The 20,385-nt window shown below is 34.7% G+C and overlaps 2 protein-coding genes across 5 annotated transcripts; both read right to left on the minus strand.

The window, feature by feature from the left end:
• Positions 1-9,233: 9,233 nt before the first annotated feature.
• On the minus strand, positions 9,234-13,611 carry LOC130729755 (uncharacterized). 3 transcript variants are annotated; one of them, XM_057581591.1, is made up of 12 exons: positions 13,460-13,611; positions 12,392-12,619; positions 12,201-12,275; positions 12,047-12,105; positions 11,822-11,957; positions 11,616-11,712; positions 11,454-11,520; positions 10,891-10,989; positions 10,642-10,740; positions 10,242-10,396; positions 9,897-9,998; positions 9,234-9,709 (listed from the first exon to the last, which is right to left on the minus strand). In XM_057581591.1, exons 2-12 carry the CDS (start codon positions 12,579-12,581, stop codon positions 9,544-9,546), a joined length of 1,245 nt encoding a protein of 414 aa, XP_057437574.1. In that variant the 5' UTR covers positions 12,582-12,619; positions 13,460-13,611; the 3' UTR covers positions 9,234-9,543. The 3 variants fall into 3 exon arrangements, 2 of the variants coding, with proteins under 2 accessions (XP_057437574.1, XP_057437575.1); XM_057581592.1 differs by lacking the exon at positions 13,460-13,611 and adding an exon at positions 13,227-13,352; XR_009016112.1 differs by lacking the exon at positions 13,460-13,611 and having other exon boundaries at positions 9,572-9,709; positions 9,805-9,998; positions 12,392-13,208.
• Positions 13,612-16,198: 2,587 nt separating this feature from the next.
• LOC130729756 (zinc finger protein CONSTANS-LIKE 14-like) lies at positions 16,199-19,908 on the minus strand. Of its 2 annotated transcripts, none has more exons than XM_057581593.1 (4): positions 19,002-19,908; positions 17,945-18,103; positions 16,770-17,041; positions 16,199-16,629 (listed from the first exon to the last, which is right to left on the minus strand). In XM_057581593.1, exons 1-4 carry the CDS (start codon positions 19,641-19,643, stop codon positions 16,518-16,520), a joined length of 1,185 nt encoding a protein of 394 aa, XP_057437576.1. In that variant the 5' UTR covers positions 19,644-19,908; the 3' UTR covers positions 16,199-16,517. The 2 variants fall into 2 exon arrangements, with proteins under 2 accessions (XP_057437576.1, XP_057437577.1); XM_057581594.1 differs by having other exon boundaries at positions 16,770-17,023; positions 19,002-19,902.
• Positions 19,909-20,385: the final 477 nt, after the last annotated feature.

The raw sequence follows: 20,385 nt of genomic DNA on the forward strand, positions 1-20,385 counted from the left end.
AAAATCAACAAGAGAGATAAATAATGAATATATGATGTATTAAGAAGTGAAAGATAAATAGAAAAATATGATATTTGAATGGTGTAGGTATTGTTGATCATTCACCAATTATAACTCATAGATATCTCTTGCGTTCTTTCTGAGAATTTCTTCCATCACTTTAATCATTTCGTTTCTGGTACTTCTCTCACTGATTAATTTGACTGATCAGAGGAGCTCCTTGGCTTTTTTAGCACATGCATATAGACAAAACTCCATGACCTCCAGGGAGTGGAACCATAGTCAATAATATATACTCATTTCACGGGTGTTTTAATTATTTGCGTACTGATAATTGATAATGACCGACATACGTTTCCCAATTTGTTTGTTTTGTTGTGGTTCACAAAATTAACTATTTACAAACAAATTAATCATAATTTGATATAAAAACAGGATAAAAACTAAAAAGACATCTATAGAAAGCGAGTAAAGAATCTGAGATGATTAAAATAAAGGAAAAAATAAAGTGTAAATGAAGGGAAGAATGAATGAATACTAGTATTATACCCGTTTGTCCGTGCGATGCACGGATAATTTTTCACGAACTCCACTATTAATTACAATTATTCAAAATTCGATGATGTATTTTCTAAGACATACAATTTTAATTGGTCAAACACTTATATATCATTATTATCTTATATTTATGTTGAAATGTTGAAATATTTTATCTTTCTTTTATATATATATATATATATATGAGTTTCAAATGTTAATTGTGTTTGACCCCCTGTCGACGTGTTCTTTGGCGCAAATCTTTACTGTAAAAATGTGATAATAACTTATATAAAGAGGTACAAATAAGTATGTAATGGATGTTGCTCAAATGTTGTTCAATTGAAATAGTACCCCACAAAAGAGCATGAAACTAGATAAATCATACACATAATTGTTGTAAATCATTTGAAAAACTTCCTTGAACACAATGTTCTGGGTAACATCTTGTTCGCCGGTGTCTTCATTGCATCCTATGTTCGTCGGTGTTCGGCAAAAAAACTATGTAATAGCTTCTAAGTTCAATACACCACATAACTGATACCAGATAAAAAAAAAAACGAAAAAGCTACCAAACATTACTAATTATAGTATTTTTTAAAACTTAGTTTATATTTATAAAATCCAAAAATGATAATAATAGATTTAATTAATTAGTTCTTAGAAGCATTGGTAAGTGAAAATTGTGAAACATGAGAAATTTTTTGGAAAGATCATTATTGAAAGGAAGTATAGCAAGATAATATTTCGTCACTTAGATGTAAAATTTTATAAAAAAAATAATAAGAGATAAAACAAATAAAGTAGATAAGAAATAAAAAAAGACAGTATAAAAGAAGATTAGATTATTATCATCTATTATTTTGAATTTAAAAAATAAAATATTATCCTAAAAACTGATTAGATGAGATATTTTAGGATATTGAAAAAATTAAAATTTAAAACAAAAACATTCTTTATATTTATTAAATAACTGTCTTTTACAACTAATTTTCCATAAGAATTTCTATCAAATAAAATTTTCTGTTTTTATATTGTTAAAATCTAAAAACTAATTTGTCAAACAGTAAATGGATATTTTTCAGTCACATTTTTTACTTAGTTGTTATTTTCTCTACTATCTTTGGATGTGAACCGCAGTTGTACTTGCTTATTCGTCTCGTCTTAGAATGCTAAAATGAATTGAAGTATATTGGAATTATTAAACTGATAAATTAGAGTACTCCCGCCCTCATATTATGAGACTGTCATTCAAAAATTGAATTCACATACTTGAGGCAATGAACTTCACTACCTCTTCTCATTAAGTAAAATAATGAATACCATGTGTTTCTTTACCACTCCATATTGAATAGATTAACATATCTAACATACAAAGAAGACAACAGCCAAGCTACATCTCGTGAATCATAACATCCAATTAAGAAGCACACAAAAGTGACACAATCCTCAAATTCCATCTCGTTTGTCTTTTTGGTTTTCTCATAATATCCACACCTAGCAAGTCAAAGGTAAATATTCCTAGCTTCGTACAATGAGGCACTAAAAGCTGGGAACCCAACCATTATCCAGCTTGAGCAACAAAGATTGTTTTTTATAAGCAATGATACATTCAAGGGAGTAAAAGGGTACCCCAAACCCTTTACAAAAAGAGATTCAATAATTTGACAAAGAGCCAAAGTATTGCAAGTGTATCGGTACAAATTAACAGAACCAGTAAACTTAAAAATTCCTTCCATCTAATAATTGAGTAGGCAGAGGATTGGTTCATTGAACCATTCATAGGTAGCATGTGTGAAGTGGTAGCTTCTAGCTCTCAACCATTCCCACACTTTTAACTTGACAACTAATAAAAGGAAGATCAAAGTATAATCTATGCAAACAATACAAAACAAACACACGGCAAGTTATATGAAATTGGTAAAAGTCAAACTGAAAAGTAGCAACTCACATCCACTACTTGTTCTTATTGTATTAATTCTCTCTAACCACCATGATAAATCTAAATAGAAGAGTTTATGCAGATAGACATTAACACTGGGGGGAGGGGAAGAAAGAAAAAGAAGTAAACTTACCTAAAACCTCCCGAGCATTGAGGCTTAGAGAAAGTTCTGCACACAGTTGATGTCCATCCATTTATTCATCACCTATTTCTAATTAGCCATAAGACATGAAAAAATAGGAGTCAAAAAATCGAACAGAATTAGCTCTAGCTGTATTGTTAGGATTGTCCTAGTAAATTACTTGTCATTTCAAAGGCTCAAATTTAACAGTTTGAGTTGAGTACCTTACTTCGAACTTATAAAAGCATTGATCAATGTTAAAAACTAAAACATAAGAACTGGAATCCTACAATGCTAACATCTAGCAGTATTAAGCTTACCTTATAAATAAGAGAAGGTGAATAGTGAGACAATTTTATTGATGCGAACTGGAATCCTTGAAGTTCATCAAGGCAAAAAGCCTGTCAAATGGTGATATAATTGATGCTATCTCAAAGGAATGATCTGAACTTTGTATTTTTATAAGGAAACCACGGAAGAGATTGTTAGTTAGTTCAGTGTGGTATGCATTATGTATGCATCGGGGTAGCTTTTTGGAGAAACTCTATATAATAAGCCTTGTAAGGAAATTTGAAACATGGCAGAAGAAATTATGTAAAGTTTAGTATATTTTGAATACAATAGATGAACATTATCAAGTAAAATACAACAACTAAAGTCTTCTCCTACATGGACTAAATAGCTTTCTAATCTTCAATCTGTAACCTTACACAATTTTATTTTCTCTCTTTATTCCACAAACACCTAATAAGTCAAGATAGTAGAGCCGGATATTAGGTAGAAGTTGTTAGTAGAAGTTACATAGTAATTTGTCGCCAAAGTGCAACAAAGCAAAACAAACATTCATTAGAGAGAAAAATAGAACAATTGTAGCCAGGAAATCAAAGTATGGAAACTCAATTTCAATTTAAGCATATAATTAACCACTTGAGTGCATCATCCAAAGATATTTTTGATAAGATTAAAAGAAAGAGCAAGAAAAGAAGAAGGTTGCAAATAGTACAATTCAAAATAAATCAAACTTCAGAATTAGACTAAGATATATAGCATAAAAGCATATGATAAACAACGTAAACATCGATGATAATGCCTAAAATCAGATCAGCCTTTACTACTATACTGTTTTGATTGCAAGATCTCAACAAATTTTCCTAACAGTATCTTGTGAATTCATGGGATAAAAGGATACTCAATGAAAACCCTACATCTAAGCCTCTATCTTGGGACTAATGTGCTTCACCATACCAAATGGAACATAATTATTCACTACGATGATGTGAAAGAGAACAAACACATAATATGAGTTTGAACCCCTTTTGAAAATCAGGAAAAACTGGTAAAGAAAAGATAGACAGCCAAACAATATGAACTCCAAGAAATATAAAGGAGGCGGGCCTACCAGCCGCAACTTTCTCCCAATGAATAGAATGGAGTTGGTCTTGGGTAAGATTGCTTATTCTCCATATCAGATACCTCCTCCAGGTGCTTATTCTTCAATAACTCTTCTTCCTGACCAAAATTCCAAAAACTGAAAATTATTAAGAAAACCAAAATAGTTTCCATGCAAGATGAACGCATCTCTCACAGCGCAATGGTGGAAATAGAACATTCAAATGTCAAAACATACAAAAAATAAGGTAGGAAAAGTTAAACGTAGAAAGGGAGATGAAAACTTAGTAGAGGGAGGAAAAAGAAACATAAGACCCAGGAAACCCATCTCAAATAAAGGACATAAAATGAAGGAAAAAAGGCCGCGGGAATTCACATACATGATAATACTGTATTAAGAGAATGAACTCCAAGTGTAGAAAATTTGGACTATCCAGCTAAGAGGATAAGGAGGAAGGGTGAGGTTTCCAAGTAGTTGGAGAAGGAATGCCAATGATAGAAACTTTAGTTGTAGTTGGAATATAAGCTATACATAATAAACCATTTGAGACCCAGCATAAGATAGTAACAGATTGCATAGAAGAATCCTTTTCTAAACACAAAAAATATGGAAAGAGGGCCAAAAGGAAGGATTCCATTTATAAATAGTCTAGACCACATCTTGCTAAATTAAACTGAAACTCTCAGGTGTTGATGCTGGGAAGGTGGTCTAGACACACATTACTAAGAAAGTTTCACATTTTAAATAGTTAAATCAATAATCTTTAATTGAAGTGACAATATAAAATCAGAAGATAACATTATACCAACTTTGAAGAAGAGGAACACCCACCAAAAGCATAATGAGTTGTTTCCTGAATCTAGAACTTTGTTATTCATGGACTTAAAACATCATATTTATTCCTTACTCTTTTTTTATTCAATCCAATTTCTACCACCATTGGTATAGCCTTATAGCATTAAGAAATTAAAAGTGGTATCTAATACATAAGTAGGAGATAAAAATGTTTTCGTACTTGCTAAAATTGTAAGTAAGAATGAAAAGGAAAGAGAAATGAGAGCAAATGAGAATTGTGATGAGAAAAGAAGAGAGATAAATATAAGGTGTAAATAGTATTGGGGTGTGAAAAAACCATGGCACATAAATGCTGAACATCTCAATAAAGACTACTTATATCTTGATTCCTAAAATGTATGTGTGTTGTTGGAGCCAAATTAGCCCCTAAGTTCAACCTTAAATATATGAAATTAATTTCTAAGGGTTAAGTAGAAACCTAAGATGAGCCATGTTGCAAGTCATCCCCCATTTTGGGGCCTGTCATCAAGTTGTCCTAAAAACTTCAGTGCACCAATGCCTTCTGCACATTTTTTCTCACTATGACTTGCAACCATAACCTGCAAGTGTGGGTTTACAGAAAAACAAACCATTGCGGCATTAACAACTTTCATCAAAGGAATCAAAAGTGTAAATTGGTAAGCTTTTGTCACAAGTCCAACCAATTGTGGATGTGAGACCAACATAGATGAGTCTTCACTTCAGATAATATCGAAGTAAATAATATGCATTCTCTTATGATTCAAGTCAACAGTATTTTAGACTTCTTAAGAGTTGAGTGAACCAAATTTTATAGAACAAAATTCATTAAACACAGAATTTGCAAATGCAAGCGCTGATAAACAGTAAAGAAATGCAGAGAGAAAGAGAGTGACTAATCATTTTTTTGTCATTGTAGGCTTTAATGCTTTTTTATCATGCTCCTCTTTCTCATTTCTACTTTAGCAACAAAATGAGTATGACAGATTAATTAAGATGAAAACAGAATCATAAAAATTTCTATATTTAAGGATATCAAATTAGTTAAATCACATTACATTGATAGAAACAACAAAAATCATAGTTCAAAATTACTAAATTCAAAGGTGCTAACATAAAATGGGACAATGCAATAACCTGTTAAATTCTATAAATTGGAGCAAGATGGCTATCAAAAAACTGATTCTCTTCAGCTCCTTTACTCCTAGGTCTTACCTAGAGCTGTTGGAAAGTACATGTCTTTTTCTTGAGTGCCTTCTTCTTTGCCTTTGGTGGTGTTAATACAACATTCACTGCAGCACACTTAGTGTCTTCACAATCTGAAACACAAAAAATTTAGTCTGTTTAATTCAATTTATTTATTGCAGTATCAAATACTAATATGACTTCACGCATATAAATTTATCTCAACTCTTTCACTGGTATTTAAGAATTAATCGATAACAAAATCATATTGCTACTTGGGTAAAAAAAAAGCCAAAAGTTAGATTCCACTGCACTGCATCAGAGAAGTTTAGCCTACAATAAACTTCTCTTCCTTTAATAAGGTTTTTCTTAGTTCCTAAGTGTGCTAAGCAGAGACACATTCAAACTACTCATGTAAAGAATAGGAAAGAAACATAGGTATATTAAATTATCCTAAAGGAATAAGAATTTTTTAACTAAAAAGCAATACACCAAACACATACAATGTTAAGTGCAGTTAAAACATCTATAATCTATTAAGTCTATTATTCCATCACTATCTAACTCTTCCCATTGGTTCTGTCTTTATATTGTAAGATTTCTAAACCAAACAGCTAGAACCTTTCTCATATCTTCTATAAAGAAAATTGATGCTTCTGGAACCTGCAGATAAAAGAAAGATTTTCAATTATATAGAAATTCTATATTCTTGAGGAAAGTACCTATTTGCATATAAGGAACCATGCTTTGACAGCACAACATAGATAAAGTAGAGATATTTGGATCAACTCTCTAACTCAACTCCTCACATATCAGTTGGAAAAGTACATAAAAAGTTATGTGACTATTTATCTGAGCACCGACAGTTCTCATTTGCACCTTAATATAATTACATTGAAAAATGGGAAAAAATGAATAGGAAACAACCATCCATGCTAATGAAATTAATTTGGATCTTTATTTCTTGCCTTCAATATCTTTTCTTCTATAAGCTAATTAAAAGAAGTGATCCTGCAATATACGATAAAGATGCTTGCCATTGAAAGACCATATGTTGAAACCATTTTCCATTTCATGAACTGAAGTCACAGCAGTTGTTACATACCTGTAGTATAAAAAGGGTAATCAATATAAATTTGTCATAAATAATAAGTCAAGATTCAGTATTCATAGGTAACAAAAATCCAACACTTCTAAGGCAAATGCCATTTTAGACTGATTTTACACAATATTAAGCCACAAATTTCTGCCTTTATTTGCTGTACCAGTACTAATATACCTTCTAGTTAGATCCCATTCAATATCTGTTGACATAAAATGTTCAGCAGCAACCATGATTTCAAGCTCATTGACATTGTAAAATTCCAACATTCCATTTAAGCCTTTCAACCAGTTAAAAACAAATAAAGAGAGAAAATTACCTCAGCATCAATCAAGACAAGTAGCAAAGCATCTAGTTTAGAAGGTTCAACCGTTGGTGCCATCTCCCACTTCCTAATAACCCTTGCTCTGATCTTCCATGCTTCTCTACCGGGGCATAAGTTTCAAATGGAGTTCATCTGTGCAGAAAATGGAGAAATAAAACAGATCAGTGAAATCAGTGGAAATAGAGGAGATTTCAAATTTCAAACAGAACGAATAGGAATCTGAAAATTGGGATATGGAATTGTGTTGAATGGGAGTTCACAGCATGGGGTATTTAAAGCCAAAATTTGAAACTGAACTGATAGGACCACAGCTCTAGTAGATGTAGGTAATCATAATGCAAAAATCTAAAGAAATTAATGGAGATTTGGATTGATACTGACAATTTGACCACATAATCGACCTTTGTAGATGCATTCAACCCTAAAAATTTGGCTACTGAGGAGAGGGAATGACGAATGAACAGGAACCAGCGATGGAAAGAAAGGCCTCATCAGATCAATCGAAATGACACAATTGATGGATTGGTGAGAAGTGGGTGGAAAGAACAACATAAACACGGAAACACAGCTAGGGTTTGGATGAAAGTGGAGAAAAAGAAAGCAGGGAAGGAGAAGTCAAGGCAAAAGAAGATGATGAATGTACAGTGGAGTGGGTAGAAAGGGAGACGAAACACGCGATTAGAGATGGGGATTGGGGAGGAAGAGTACTGGCGTGGGAAACGACATCGTATCCCACATTCCAGTTTTAAAAAAAAATTAAAAACGAAAACTAAAGAAAAAGAAAGACAGGTGGCGCAAGCTGATTTGATGTTTTGTAGGAATAGTGAAATGCAAACTTGAGAATAAGAAGTAGTAGATTATCTCAATTTGAATAATAGTCCATTTACATCAATTTTATTTACACTTTACGAGAGAAAAACATAGATGAAAGATAAATGAGAAATATGATAAATATTATAAATGATATTATGATAGTGTGATAGAAAAAAAGAAACAAAGAAAAAATAAATGAATGAACTTAAGGTGGAAGAGAAATATAGTGTCAATAAATTCTTATCTTTTTCAACTTCATTCCTATCTCCTTCTCCTCCAACATGTGCACACACCTGGATACAGTGGCGGAGCTTCCTTATGACATAGAGGAGCCCTGGCTCCCCCAACATTTCTCAAATCTTTTGGGGAATATTGGGTGATCTTCATGTTCTTGTTGTGGTGGGCTTTGGCCTTGTGCAATTGAGAAAGAGGAGAAGGATGCACGGCTTAATTATGAGGCAGCGGGCTCTACTCTTTGCTTCTTGTCTTATTGTTCTCATGTTTTGCTGTTTTTCTTTTGAGCACCTCTGTTTTTGCTCTTGCTCTGTTGCTCTTTCTTTTTCACTTTCTGGTTCTTGTTTCTTTTTGTTTTTGTTTTGTATGAGCACTTCTTTTAGCACATCTGGTGCTGCTATATATAATATTAATTGGCTTTCCAAAAAAAAAACCAAGCCTACAATTTATTACAGCTCCCCCAACTATTTCTTTGAAGCTCCGCCACTGCCTGGATAGCATTAAAAAATCTTAATTCTGATATTAAAGAAGAGAGTGATATAATAAATAAATTTTTTTTTGAAACAATAATATCCTTTTTAATAAGAGCACATGTCATGGCAATGGTGTGCCGCAAGGTTAAATGAATTGAATATTGATGATACTTGACAGGTGAATGGAATTTTATTTTGAAAATTGTTATCTTTTTTTACATAGGAAAATTGAAAAAGAAAACAATACTACACAAGTTATTCTTGACACATAAAAGAAATCACACTGGAAGGAAGAAACTTAAAAAAATGCGACATGATCACAAGCTATGCCTATCAATCACCAGGTTCAATTGGTTCATAGAAAGTGATATCATGACATCCATTACACCAACAGAAGTACCCATTACAAAAGCACCATCTGGATTTGATCGATATATCTATGTCTTACTATTTCTTGTAGCTAGTGATCAATTTGTGATACACATGTGAATTGGATAAACATAGGTATTTCTATGGTAATGTTAGCATTTGTACGAGTTTGATAAACAATAAGGTGTACAAATTTAACTACAAATAGAAAAGAAATTAAAGAAGATCATATAAGTGAATCAATCAGCTGCATTCTCATCACTATCTCTAAGGTGCTCCTTCAATGGTTGTCCTAGAGTTTCCCAATGATTACTATCCCATGCTGGATCAATCTCAGGAAGTTCATAATCATCTGGACGTAATGACAATTGGAACTCTGGTAGGTCTGGCAATGCTTGAAGACCCCTGCATCATTAGAAAAAATCCATTTTTTCATGTCAGGCAGTAAAGGAGGAGGGTTGTATTAGGCATTCAGCAGTCATCGTAAAAACGACCGATACCTTAATATGGATCATTATATTTCAAGGTAGTAAAGCATTTAGTTAGAACATCAAATGAGAATGTCAGAGTAGTAACAGAGAAAACTCCCTACTTTTCTTGCTCCAAGAGGTAGCCATACATCTGAGACTTCCTTGATGCAACTTCAGGAATTTTCTGATTTAAATGCTTCATAGCACCCCATAGTGGAGGAGCCCTTGAAAAATTGGGAAAAAAAAGTTGTAAGATAAAGCAATGTACTAGTAAGAGGGATAATCTCGATGTAAGAGGGATAATCTCGATGCAACATTTAGGTTGTTGCCATGTGACTTTGCAGTCACAGGTTCGAGCGGTAGAAACACCCTCTTTCGAAAATACAAGATAAGGCTACTGGACCTTGCGCATAGTGATCAAGGTAACAGAAAACATTCTCAAACAAAAGCAGAAGATCCAAACCTACCTTGTCACAGGAGCTGCAAGGCAAAAGCTCAAACAGGCCTTCTTGCTTTCAGCTAGCAGTTCTTCTGCAGCAAGAAAACAAGACACTGCGCTGATGTGACCACTTGGTTCATTACCTTTGTCAAGGATCAGACCATGGTAGTAGTAAGCTGCAGCCTGACAACATTATAAAAAACTATCAGGACATCATCATTCATATTATTGGATACTCTTAAGGTTTATCTTTTGGTGGGAGGAATTCAACCAATATTTTTTGATACACGGTGAAAAACCAAAGTGAGATCAAAATCATGGTGGACGGTCGCAAAAGCTAAGCCAAGTTGCTTCAGTTCACTGTAATTTTGGCTTCACTCTGATTTTCCACCGTGTGTCCAAACATGCACATTGATAGTGTTACCAACCTTGGTTTCAAGGAATTTCCATTTGATGAACCTGAGATGTTTCTTTGCATGCCCTTGGTTCAAGTCACATGACTCACATCCAGTCAAGCAGTGAAAAGCCTGGTAATATTAGTGAGAAAAACATTAATTGTGAAACAACAATCATCACCAGAACTTTAAAAACTAGTGTTAAAAGGAAATGTTTGAGAAGCAAGAATGGTTGGAGATGTAAAGTTAGTAACTTAAAGCATTAAGAATTGAAGTAAGGACCTGACTGAAGTATATCAGCTGTTCACATGCCAACCTTCTCTTGACAGACAAACTTGCCTTCTGACTTTCAACAGCAAGACCAAGCTGAATCTCAGTTCCCTAAAATTGTCATGAACATGAGCTGTTATACCTAATCCAGAGACTAGTTTTACAAGCTGTATTAACAACTAGTTAAGAGAATCAAAAATGAAGAATAGGGTTCCATGTTTATGTTGGGTTGTGAGACGCCTAAAACTCCTAAGAGATCTCCATGATTTAGTTAAGAGAAAACCACACAAGTTGATTGGACACCATATACTTCATCTAAAACCTTATGGTATTAGGTGTACGCGTCCCCTCCCTTATTCCCAACAGTTTTAGAATGTCCTTAATGCATTTTAATAGAAGAGAAAACAAAACGAAAATCGTCCTCACAATCCAATAATTGGAACAACAAAATATGAATGGAATAGTATTTGATATAATGTGGAGATGAAAATTCTACCATTGCAATGTGAATGACTAGAAGAATTAAATGTTTGTACACATATATCCAGATTTCAGAGACATAGACCACTAAATACCTGGCCCAGTGCTTGAATAGCTATAGCCTCCAAAACACCTTGCTGCAAATCTTGGGGTAAAATTTTCCTGGATATTATTTGAAGGTAAATTGCTTACTTGGCTGTTCATTGTTCAATGCTGGTCTAAAACTGTTTTTGCAGACAAAATCTATAGAGACATACTTGGTTTCGGCGGGCATCCGAGTAAGAATATGCCTGAGACAGAACTCCAGGTATCCTGATGCCTTGAGTAGCAAATCAATTGCTTCCCTCTTGTTATCTGACAGTACAAAAAATCCAAGATCAATGATCAATAATTGTTCATCTCTTAATTGCTCAATTTATGGACCCTTATCTAAAGGTTAAAAACTTATGTATTGGCACACAACCTGAAGATACAACCCTGAATCCAGAGCCTGAATGATCCTTTGGAATCATCAGTGAATCAGCCTCTGAAAGTGCTAGCATAGCCATAAAATGAACAGCAGATAGCACTTCAAACCAGACATTTGCTATATTGCTATCCTGCAAGTTGCACATTACCATATTAAAGAGACTAAAAACTCAATGATCAAAATAATTAAAAGAAATATTGAGTTAGATTATGGCCATACTTGTCTTCCATCATTGAAATTTTTCCACTTGAATTCTATTAATCCATCAAGACCATACTCTGCAACATAAGAAAATTGTAACCAACATGAGAAATGGAGAGCAAATAGAAAGATTTTTTAGAAGAGTGGTATATAATGTGTTAATTTATGGAACCTTTCTTAGTGAGTCCAATCAGAACCGATAAGTATTCATTCAAAGCTCGCCTCAATTCAGGTATAGGTGATCCGTCTGCACCAAATATTCAAATTTCAGACCACAAAAACATTTTTACTTTCCTACTCATTCCATAAGAAATTTAGAATTTCTCTGTGAAGTAAGAAGAAAGACAATAGTTAATACAATACCAGTATCTTCTGCTACCAACACTATCTGGTTCCGAAGCGAAGATAATTTATCAGCAAGGTCCTTTGGAACTAATCCTTTAAGTGCTCTTTGAAGATCAGATTGCACTGGAATTCTGGTTGATGGAACTAAGACCACAACTTCAGGAAAGCTTGATTTCTTCTTCCTGTATGCAGAGTAAGAGCACCCCATTTTTTCGTATGACAAGGAATTCTTTCAAGCATTACTTCCTACACCAAATCAACCATCCATTTTAACTCAACTTAAGTGCAAGAGATTGGCAAGTGTGGGGAAAAAGAGCATTGATGATGATAATATGGGCATGATGAGGTACTGAATGGGAAAAAAGGATGTGACTTAAGATAAAGCATAGTTGGCACATTTAAGAGCATAAAAGTGCTGGAATTGAGCACTACTGTAATGGGTGAAAATTGAAAACTTCATCTTACTGCACTTTTAATTATGAGCACTGATTGGGTGGTGAAATAGCATGTTACAACAAGCAAAATACTTTTCTCACTAACTGCATGTTTGGATACACCGCCATGGTGAATGAAAAATCACAGTGAACAGTCACAAAAGCTAAGAGAAGTTGCTTTTATTTATCGTGATTTTCGATCACCTTAGTTTTTTGTCCACCATGTATCCAAATATGCACGAAGTAGTATATGTTACATGCTATATAATTATAACATGTCATGTGTTAAGATCTTATGTATTAAACTCAAAGAGAAATCATTTATCATGCATGTTTGCTCATAGAATCTACTCATGAAAGCTTCTCGACATAATTGATTTTGACTTCAGAATAAATTGTAGAAAGATTTTCAAACATACATCCTACAAATAGCAGGGTACTTTATTCAACAAGAAAAAGTTATAATGACAGTAGCAAATGTATGGAACATAAAGGACAGTTAAAGCTGGTAGATTCAAATGTTGCTGATTCATAAATGAAAAAAATTAAGAAAATTCAAATCATGGGGTAGCAAGAAAAAGGAAACACACACTAACAAGTTGAGAAAACATGGAAGAAGAGAATAAGAGAATATTAAAAGAGAATAACTTACTGGATACAGAGAGGAGAGAAGAGAGTGCAGGGAAGATTCGAGGAAAGGCAGAACAGAACATGTTAATAATAAGGTATCTATAATCTATCTGAATCTGACTGAGTGAATTGGAAGCTCAAGAACCGATAAATGTGTCACATGGCCATAGCGTATAAGTCTCTGCTTCGTTGATAGGAGCACGTTCAGTTTATGTGTATTTTTTTCGATTTAGTAAACGCTCAACTTGTGTTGTAGGACGTGTGGCCAAGTGGTATTAGTGTTACTATGAGGATTTGCTTCCTCTCGAGATGTGAGGAACCAACCTTGCTATTATACTTTGAATTTGGCTACTACTCGAGGGTGTATTTGATTGATTGAGAAACGTAAAATGTAACCAATCGATCATAGCTTTGGGATGAGGTGATTCTAAAAGAAGATTTCTTATGATTGGTTCCCATGTAAAATGCTATAACGAGTAATGATTCTTTCACACTTCTCTTTCTCATTCTCTTCCATTTCATTTCCACTCTTTCTTCCTCCTCTTTCTCTCTATAATTTCTATTACATCACCGATCATATCACTCATTTCTCTATCTTTTCTTCATATATCACAAAGGTATGAATGGTAAAATAAGTATTATTGCCAACTAAATGTGACTGAGAGTTTGTGCCACTTGTGAAAATAAGTATTTTTTTCATGTAATCTAGCATCTCTTTTGTGAAAGTTTAATACACAAATTAAGTTGTAAGAACTCAATTGTGTAGTTGGTTGTGATTGATTTTATTTTGTTACAGTTTTTGTCTTGTTTTAATATGATTGTAATTGGTATACGTTTTAAATTTTATGCTTTATTGGTAATAGTTTCAAAAGATGCGATTTCTTCTTAATAACACTTATATTTTTCTTTAACGTAGATACATATGTAATGATCGATCTTAAGACTGCTGGTTAAGTAGGATGAATCCAGCATCACTAGCTAATCCATGTGCAAATCAGCTGGTGCTACAAAACTATAAGAACTCTAAAAAATCAATTTTGATATATGTTTGTCAACACATTACCTCCACGATTGCAAATTTTTGGATCTGTCACCGCTTATAACAATACGGGTATTGTTACTCTCTGCTCGATTATAAACTGACATTTTGTAATTGGCCATCCCATTCTAATGAAGTAAAGCTTGAAGTGAGTCCACCAAGTCAACCAAGCTAAGTCAACCATACAAGCGGAGCCCGAATATAATAAATCTTTTTTTACATCGGAAAAATAAATTGCTCCCTACAAGAATTGATCATTGGATTTCTCCCACCCAACTCATATATCATCTAGCTCTTACCACTTGAGCTATCATTTGGTGATATATATAACCCACTAACAGTACCTCAGAAAATATACTTATGAAGCAGATTTTAATAAATAATGATTGTGATGCATTCTATATTAAATAAACTATAATATATATCTTCTTACACACCTTAAAGTGATGAAAATGATGTTCTTCGTATTTGCTGATTTATTTACCCCACGAATATGATTGGTTTGCATGGATCGGATCTCATCAGAAATTTTAGTTGTAAGATTTTTCTTTTAAACTTAATTGTAAAATAAATGCTAGGTTAGATTTGTTGGAAATGTGATGGTTAAGAACTAAGCAAGTAGTGAGCCCGAACATCAACTACTTTTAAGGGATCGGATCTATACCCGTGCATATGTGGGCTAAATATCTCATTAGCGATTCTACGATACCATTTGATGGTTGTTCTTTAAAAGATAAAAATATAAGGAAATGTTTGGATTAATGGATACGAGTGGAAAGCGATGGAATGATTTATGTTTCATTGTTTGACTTTATCAAATGATGATGGAATGAAAAGGAAGGTAAAGGAACTTATCCCAACCAATTCTATTACCTACCATCAATTTTCAAACTCCCTAATTTAATCGGGATGGAATAGAGTCATTAATACTAGGGGCTCATTGACTCGGATTAATCCGATGAATCCGATGATCTAAACTAAACCAATTTAGTTGGTTCAAATTTGTGGGTTAATTGGTTCACTTAATGAGGAAAAATATGATGCTAGATTGCCCTAGCCCTGAACATAAAACTTCTATAAGAATTTTCATCTCCATGTTGATGATTTATTCTTCCTCGTGTCTTTTAAAGTCTTCAATGTCTAACCTACTAGGACCAAAAAAACAACATAACCTTGAGAAATGAATGTCGAGAGAGGCTCTGCAATGAGCATCTAATCTTTAATTGACAATTACAGTTTCGAGTCCTAGCATTTTGCAGGTATGCTAAGGCTTGGGCCATCATTGATCGATGGGAGAGTTTCTGTTGAAAGGCCACGGAAGATCTTGCATTTGGCATCATGGTACTTTTTGACCTTTGGATCATTGGGCGGATGAATGACCTGAGGGAGGTGACCCCAGAGGGGGTGGCAGCACATCAAAGCTCTCTCTTGTTTAAGCTCTGTCGAGGCATAGATGGGAATTTGTGTTTCTTGGTTTAGTTAATTTCCTCAGCATTGAGTTTTCTGTAAGACCAGTTAATGGACTAAAGGTATGGGGCTGGATTATTTATGAGAGGTTTTCTCATGTGCCATATTAGGTAAGGAAAGAGATAAATGCAGTCCCACGAATTTTGATAGGTCTTATATCACTTGTTTAAATATAGTGTCAATTTTGACATGATTCTGTTATGCAAAAAACAAAATGTCATATTAGTAGAGATAAATTTTCCCCTCTACAAGTGATGAATGAAAATTCAAATAAATTATCTATACGAAAGAATCAAACCAATCGGGAAATTCCTCATTAAAACTACAATCTATCAATATTTAACATACACATTTGTTTTATCTAACACTTTTGTATCCCCAGGGGAGGCAACCTTGTTCGAGTCCTACACATTCACATCTTTGTGGAGCTAGCTCTTCCTTCTCGAACTCAATACATTGCTTAACGAGAATCAAGCATGTACCACTTGAATCAACCATTCATTGGTAGTATAACATAACATATGTATACACACAAATGGGGCAATGCCCCAGTGTGAGATTTCCAAAAAGGCACTCAACACTCTTGAACATCATTTGTATCACCCGCCTTCACAAATCGACCTCTTACCCTCTTTCTTGTATCAGCCCTGGCCTTCCTTGATTCATAGAGAATGTGCTTATCATACCTATGCAAGGTGTGATGCTTAAACTTTAAAATGTGATCTTTCAAAAAGTATACAAAAATAAAGGGCATGTTCTCAAATTCAAAGCCTGCATGTATAGGTTTTTGTATGTATTTTGCATGTGCTGCAAATATTGAACATACCTTCGAGTTTTCTTCTTCTCTTTGTAGCGTAACATAGCATTCCCTCTGTTCTTTGCTAGCTCTTCTAAGCTAACCTTGGCATTTATGGTGCTCATGTTTTCATTGCCACAAGCAAGATGCTCCATTACCATGTTTGTGTCACTGTATGTCATGGATTCAATGAATTTGGACTCTGATGACAACCCACCTCTAGTTTTTTTGTTGCTTTCTTCTTTCTTCTTCACATGGCTTGATGATGACTGATCCGATTGGTGCTGCAAATTTTGTGAAGACTGACAATTATTAATTGCTGGTTCAGTACAGATGAAATCAAGCATGAAATACAAAATATATGACAAATATGATTGAAATGAAGGCCAAATCATATGGAACTTAATGCAATCTATGCACTAAAGTCACAACACAACAAATTGTAGAAAAATGCCTCAAAGAAAGACGGAGGCAGTACTTGTGATATACATAAATCTGTGGGTTTACTATGTATGGGTGCAGTTGTAACTTAGAAGTTAAACTAGCTACAATTAAAGTAGGAAGATCTTGAGCAATAAAAACTTTCCGTCCTCTATCGTCCCTCCCCATGTGAACTCTGTACACTACAGCAAAGCTATGCAGGCCCACAGTTTTGTCAGTATGCTAAGATTTCAAAGCTATTAACCCATTGACCAAAAAAACAAAGCTATTAACCCACTTGAGCTGCAACTTTGTTTTTCAGCATTGATTTAAAATAAATAAAAAGCCAGTAGTTCATTATAACTAAGGTGTGTAACATAGCATATTTCTCAAAATGACAGGAAGACAAAGAACCCTAATACCCTATAGTGCATTTCTACATTCGAACAACACCCTCACCGATGATACACAGTCAGTATGCATTTGCATCATCCACTCAAAGCCATTTCATCACATTCCCACAAACAGTTGCAAGCAATCCAATGGCTCTCTGCTTTACAACAAGTGACAAGTACTAGGCTATAACTTCTTGCACATGCCTGTAAATTGAAGATATTAAATCAGAAGACTCCTCTAACACTAGTGAACTAGTACTATTCTGTCGTAGACTTATGGTCACTCAATACATTATGTTCAAAGGACCACTTGGTGGGAGACTACATGTTCAGTGTACTGCAGGTTAACTGGCATGGACTGAAAATAATTAAATGGATAGAATGGCTTACACTTCTTGATAGAATATCATCACCGATTGTTGAGCAATTCATACTGGGAACATTTTGGAATGAGTTTTGAATCGATAGGAAAGGTTCTTCTAGACCATCAAATGTCACCATTCTTGCTTCATCGCAATCTCTAGATTTCTGCAACTGAAAATCCCACACCTGCGGGAAAAAAAAAAGAGCACTAATTAATTACAGGCATGTAATTCATGTACAACCAATATATATATTTACAGTTTTACACATGCCAGGATGTTAGTTGAACCAGTTCACTGTAACAAATTCAGCTGATGCAGTCTGAAACTTAGTGGCCTTAGCTTGGGGAAATGCAAAGATTTTCAACAACAAGTACAACAAAAACTGAAAATGTTTTCAAATATTTCACAAGCAGATTTTGTGGTTTTACAATGAGCATGAAACAGTTCATGTGCATGTTGGTTTTAACTTTTATATAATTACGTAAAGGTAAGATGAAGCTGTAAGTGAGATGGTTACCAAAATGATAATTCCAAATGGAATGTAATTCAAGGAAGCTGCACTATACAAGCAAGCACTTGAACTAGTAAATGCAGAACTTCACTGTCCAAAGTTTAATGCCCCAACATCATATTGTCAAGAGATTGGAAAGACCTTATTGGTTATTTGGTTATTACAAGTCAAAAACCTACCATTAGCATGCTTTGGATCAACTTCTCTTTCCTCAGAATCAATTATGAAACCCAAAAGCTGCATATTTGGAATTTTTTCTATAATTGATTATTAAACCAAAACTAACCTTATTACTTATTCAAGTGTTTGATTAAGCTTATGAAATGACTCATATAAGCTTCAAATAATCTCTTAAACATATCTATAAGCTTATACTACTAAATAAGTACATAAATACTTATTATTGTAAGCGCGTTCAATTAAGTTGTTTACCCAAACTCACCCTTAAACTTAAACTTAAACTCAAACACCAATAATAATAATTACTTTTACTTAAACTATGGTACAAATGCAACTAACTTAATAAAAAAACCACAAACTTCATAGCTAGAGGGAGCTTGTGAAGAATTACCTGAGGAGACTGATATTGGGAGTTGCAGTTCCAAGCAAGATCCCCTTGTTGAGTTCCATACTCGCTGTTTTTCGCATCGAATTCAGATGGCAAACTGAGCAGAGATGTAAACGGCGTCGTTTGCTGCAGCAACAAGTCATCAACACCACCACAATTGAATTTAAGTTCCCCACATAGCGAAAGAGAACCCTCTATCTCTGAGAGGCTCTTCTTCCTCTTCGCAACCTCCGCAAGCTGCTCGTACACCTCATCCCTACGATTCCGAGAGGGAACAACCAACAGACCTTCGAATTCAGGTACCGAAACGGTGGCGATGGTGGAGCAGCTTTGCTTCAAATCGAGCCCGAGGGCGGTGACGATCTCGCTAACGGAGGGGCAGCCGGAGAAGCCTTCGAGGCGGTGGCGGGATGAGTCGGCGGCGCCGGAGTGGCAGTGGTCGCATAGGGAAAGATTGTCGGTGGAGGACCGGGAGGATGCGGCGTCGTTTTGGCAAGCTTCGCAAATCTGGTGGCGCACGTGCTTGAGGGAGAGCGCGTTGGCGGAGTGCACGTGCTGGTCGCAAAGCAAGCAGAGCTTGGCTGAGTCTGCTTTGCAATACAGCACCGCGCTTTTGGAGTCGCAGTAATCACAGCGAAACGGCATCGCCGAAGAAGTTAGGACAAAGCGCGCTGAAAAGACTTGTTATGAGACTAGTTTAGTCGTCGGATCGAGATGTTAAAAGTGTGAATGTAGAGACAACAATACAAGTTGAAGAAGGTTAAGTTAAGAGAAGATAGGAATAGGGGATGGTAGAAGAAGTGGTACTGGTAGTGAGTAGAATAGTATTTTATAGTATTTATGAGGGAGGAGGAGGAAGGTGCACATGATAAGCATGGAGAAGGTGGAGACGCAATCTGAAGCAGAGAGGTGGGGACTACTAAAAGATATCTCGTCACTTTTTTGAATACCTTCCATGTGCATTCCCTGTATGCACTGCGTGCGCTGTGTGTGCAGATTCCATTTCTCCATGTTTTTTTTTTTCGTTTTGTGGACTGATGAGAGATTTTTGACTTTGGGCCTACTAGAAGATGATCATGCATATTGATATTTTGGGCTGACGTATCAAAGGATTGTTGACAAAAAAAAGGATTTGCTTTTTGCTCACAATTTTACTTGCCAAACCTACCATTTTTTTTAACTTTCTAAACTACCCCTAATGATAGCTTATAAGGTGTAAGTGCAACCTAGGTCTTGCACCATATAAGAGAAAACTTGACTTGTTATAATAAGTAATAGCTATTTGGAAAACATCTAATTTAAACATTTTTTTCATTGAAAAACTGTTTTTAAATACAGTTTTCAAAAACTACAACCAAACAGGCCCTAAGTCTTTGTCGACGGTAAG

The sequence above is a fragment of the Lotus japonicus genome, chromosome 1, assembly GCF_012489685.1.
Source record: "Lotus japonicus ecotype B-129 chromosome 1, LjGifu_v1.2".
Lineage (NCBI taxonomy): Eukaryota > Viridiplantae > Streptophyta > Magnoliopsida > Fabales > Fabaceae > Lotus > Lotus japonicus.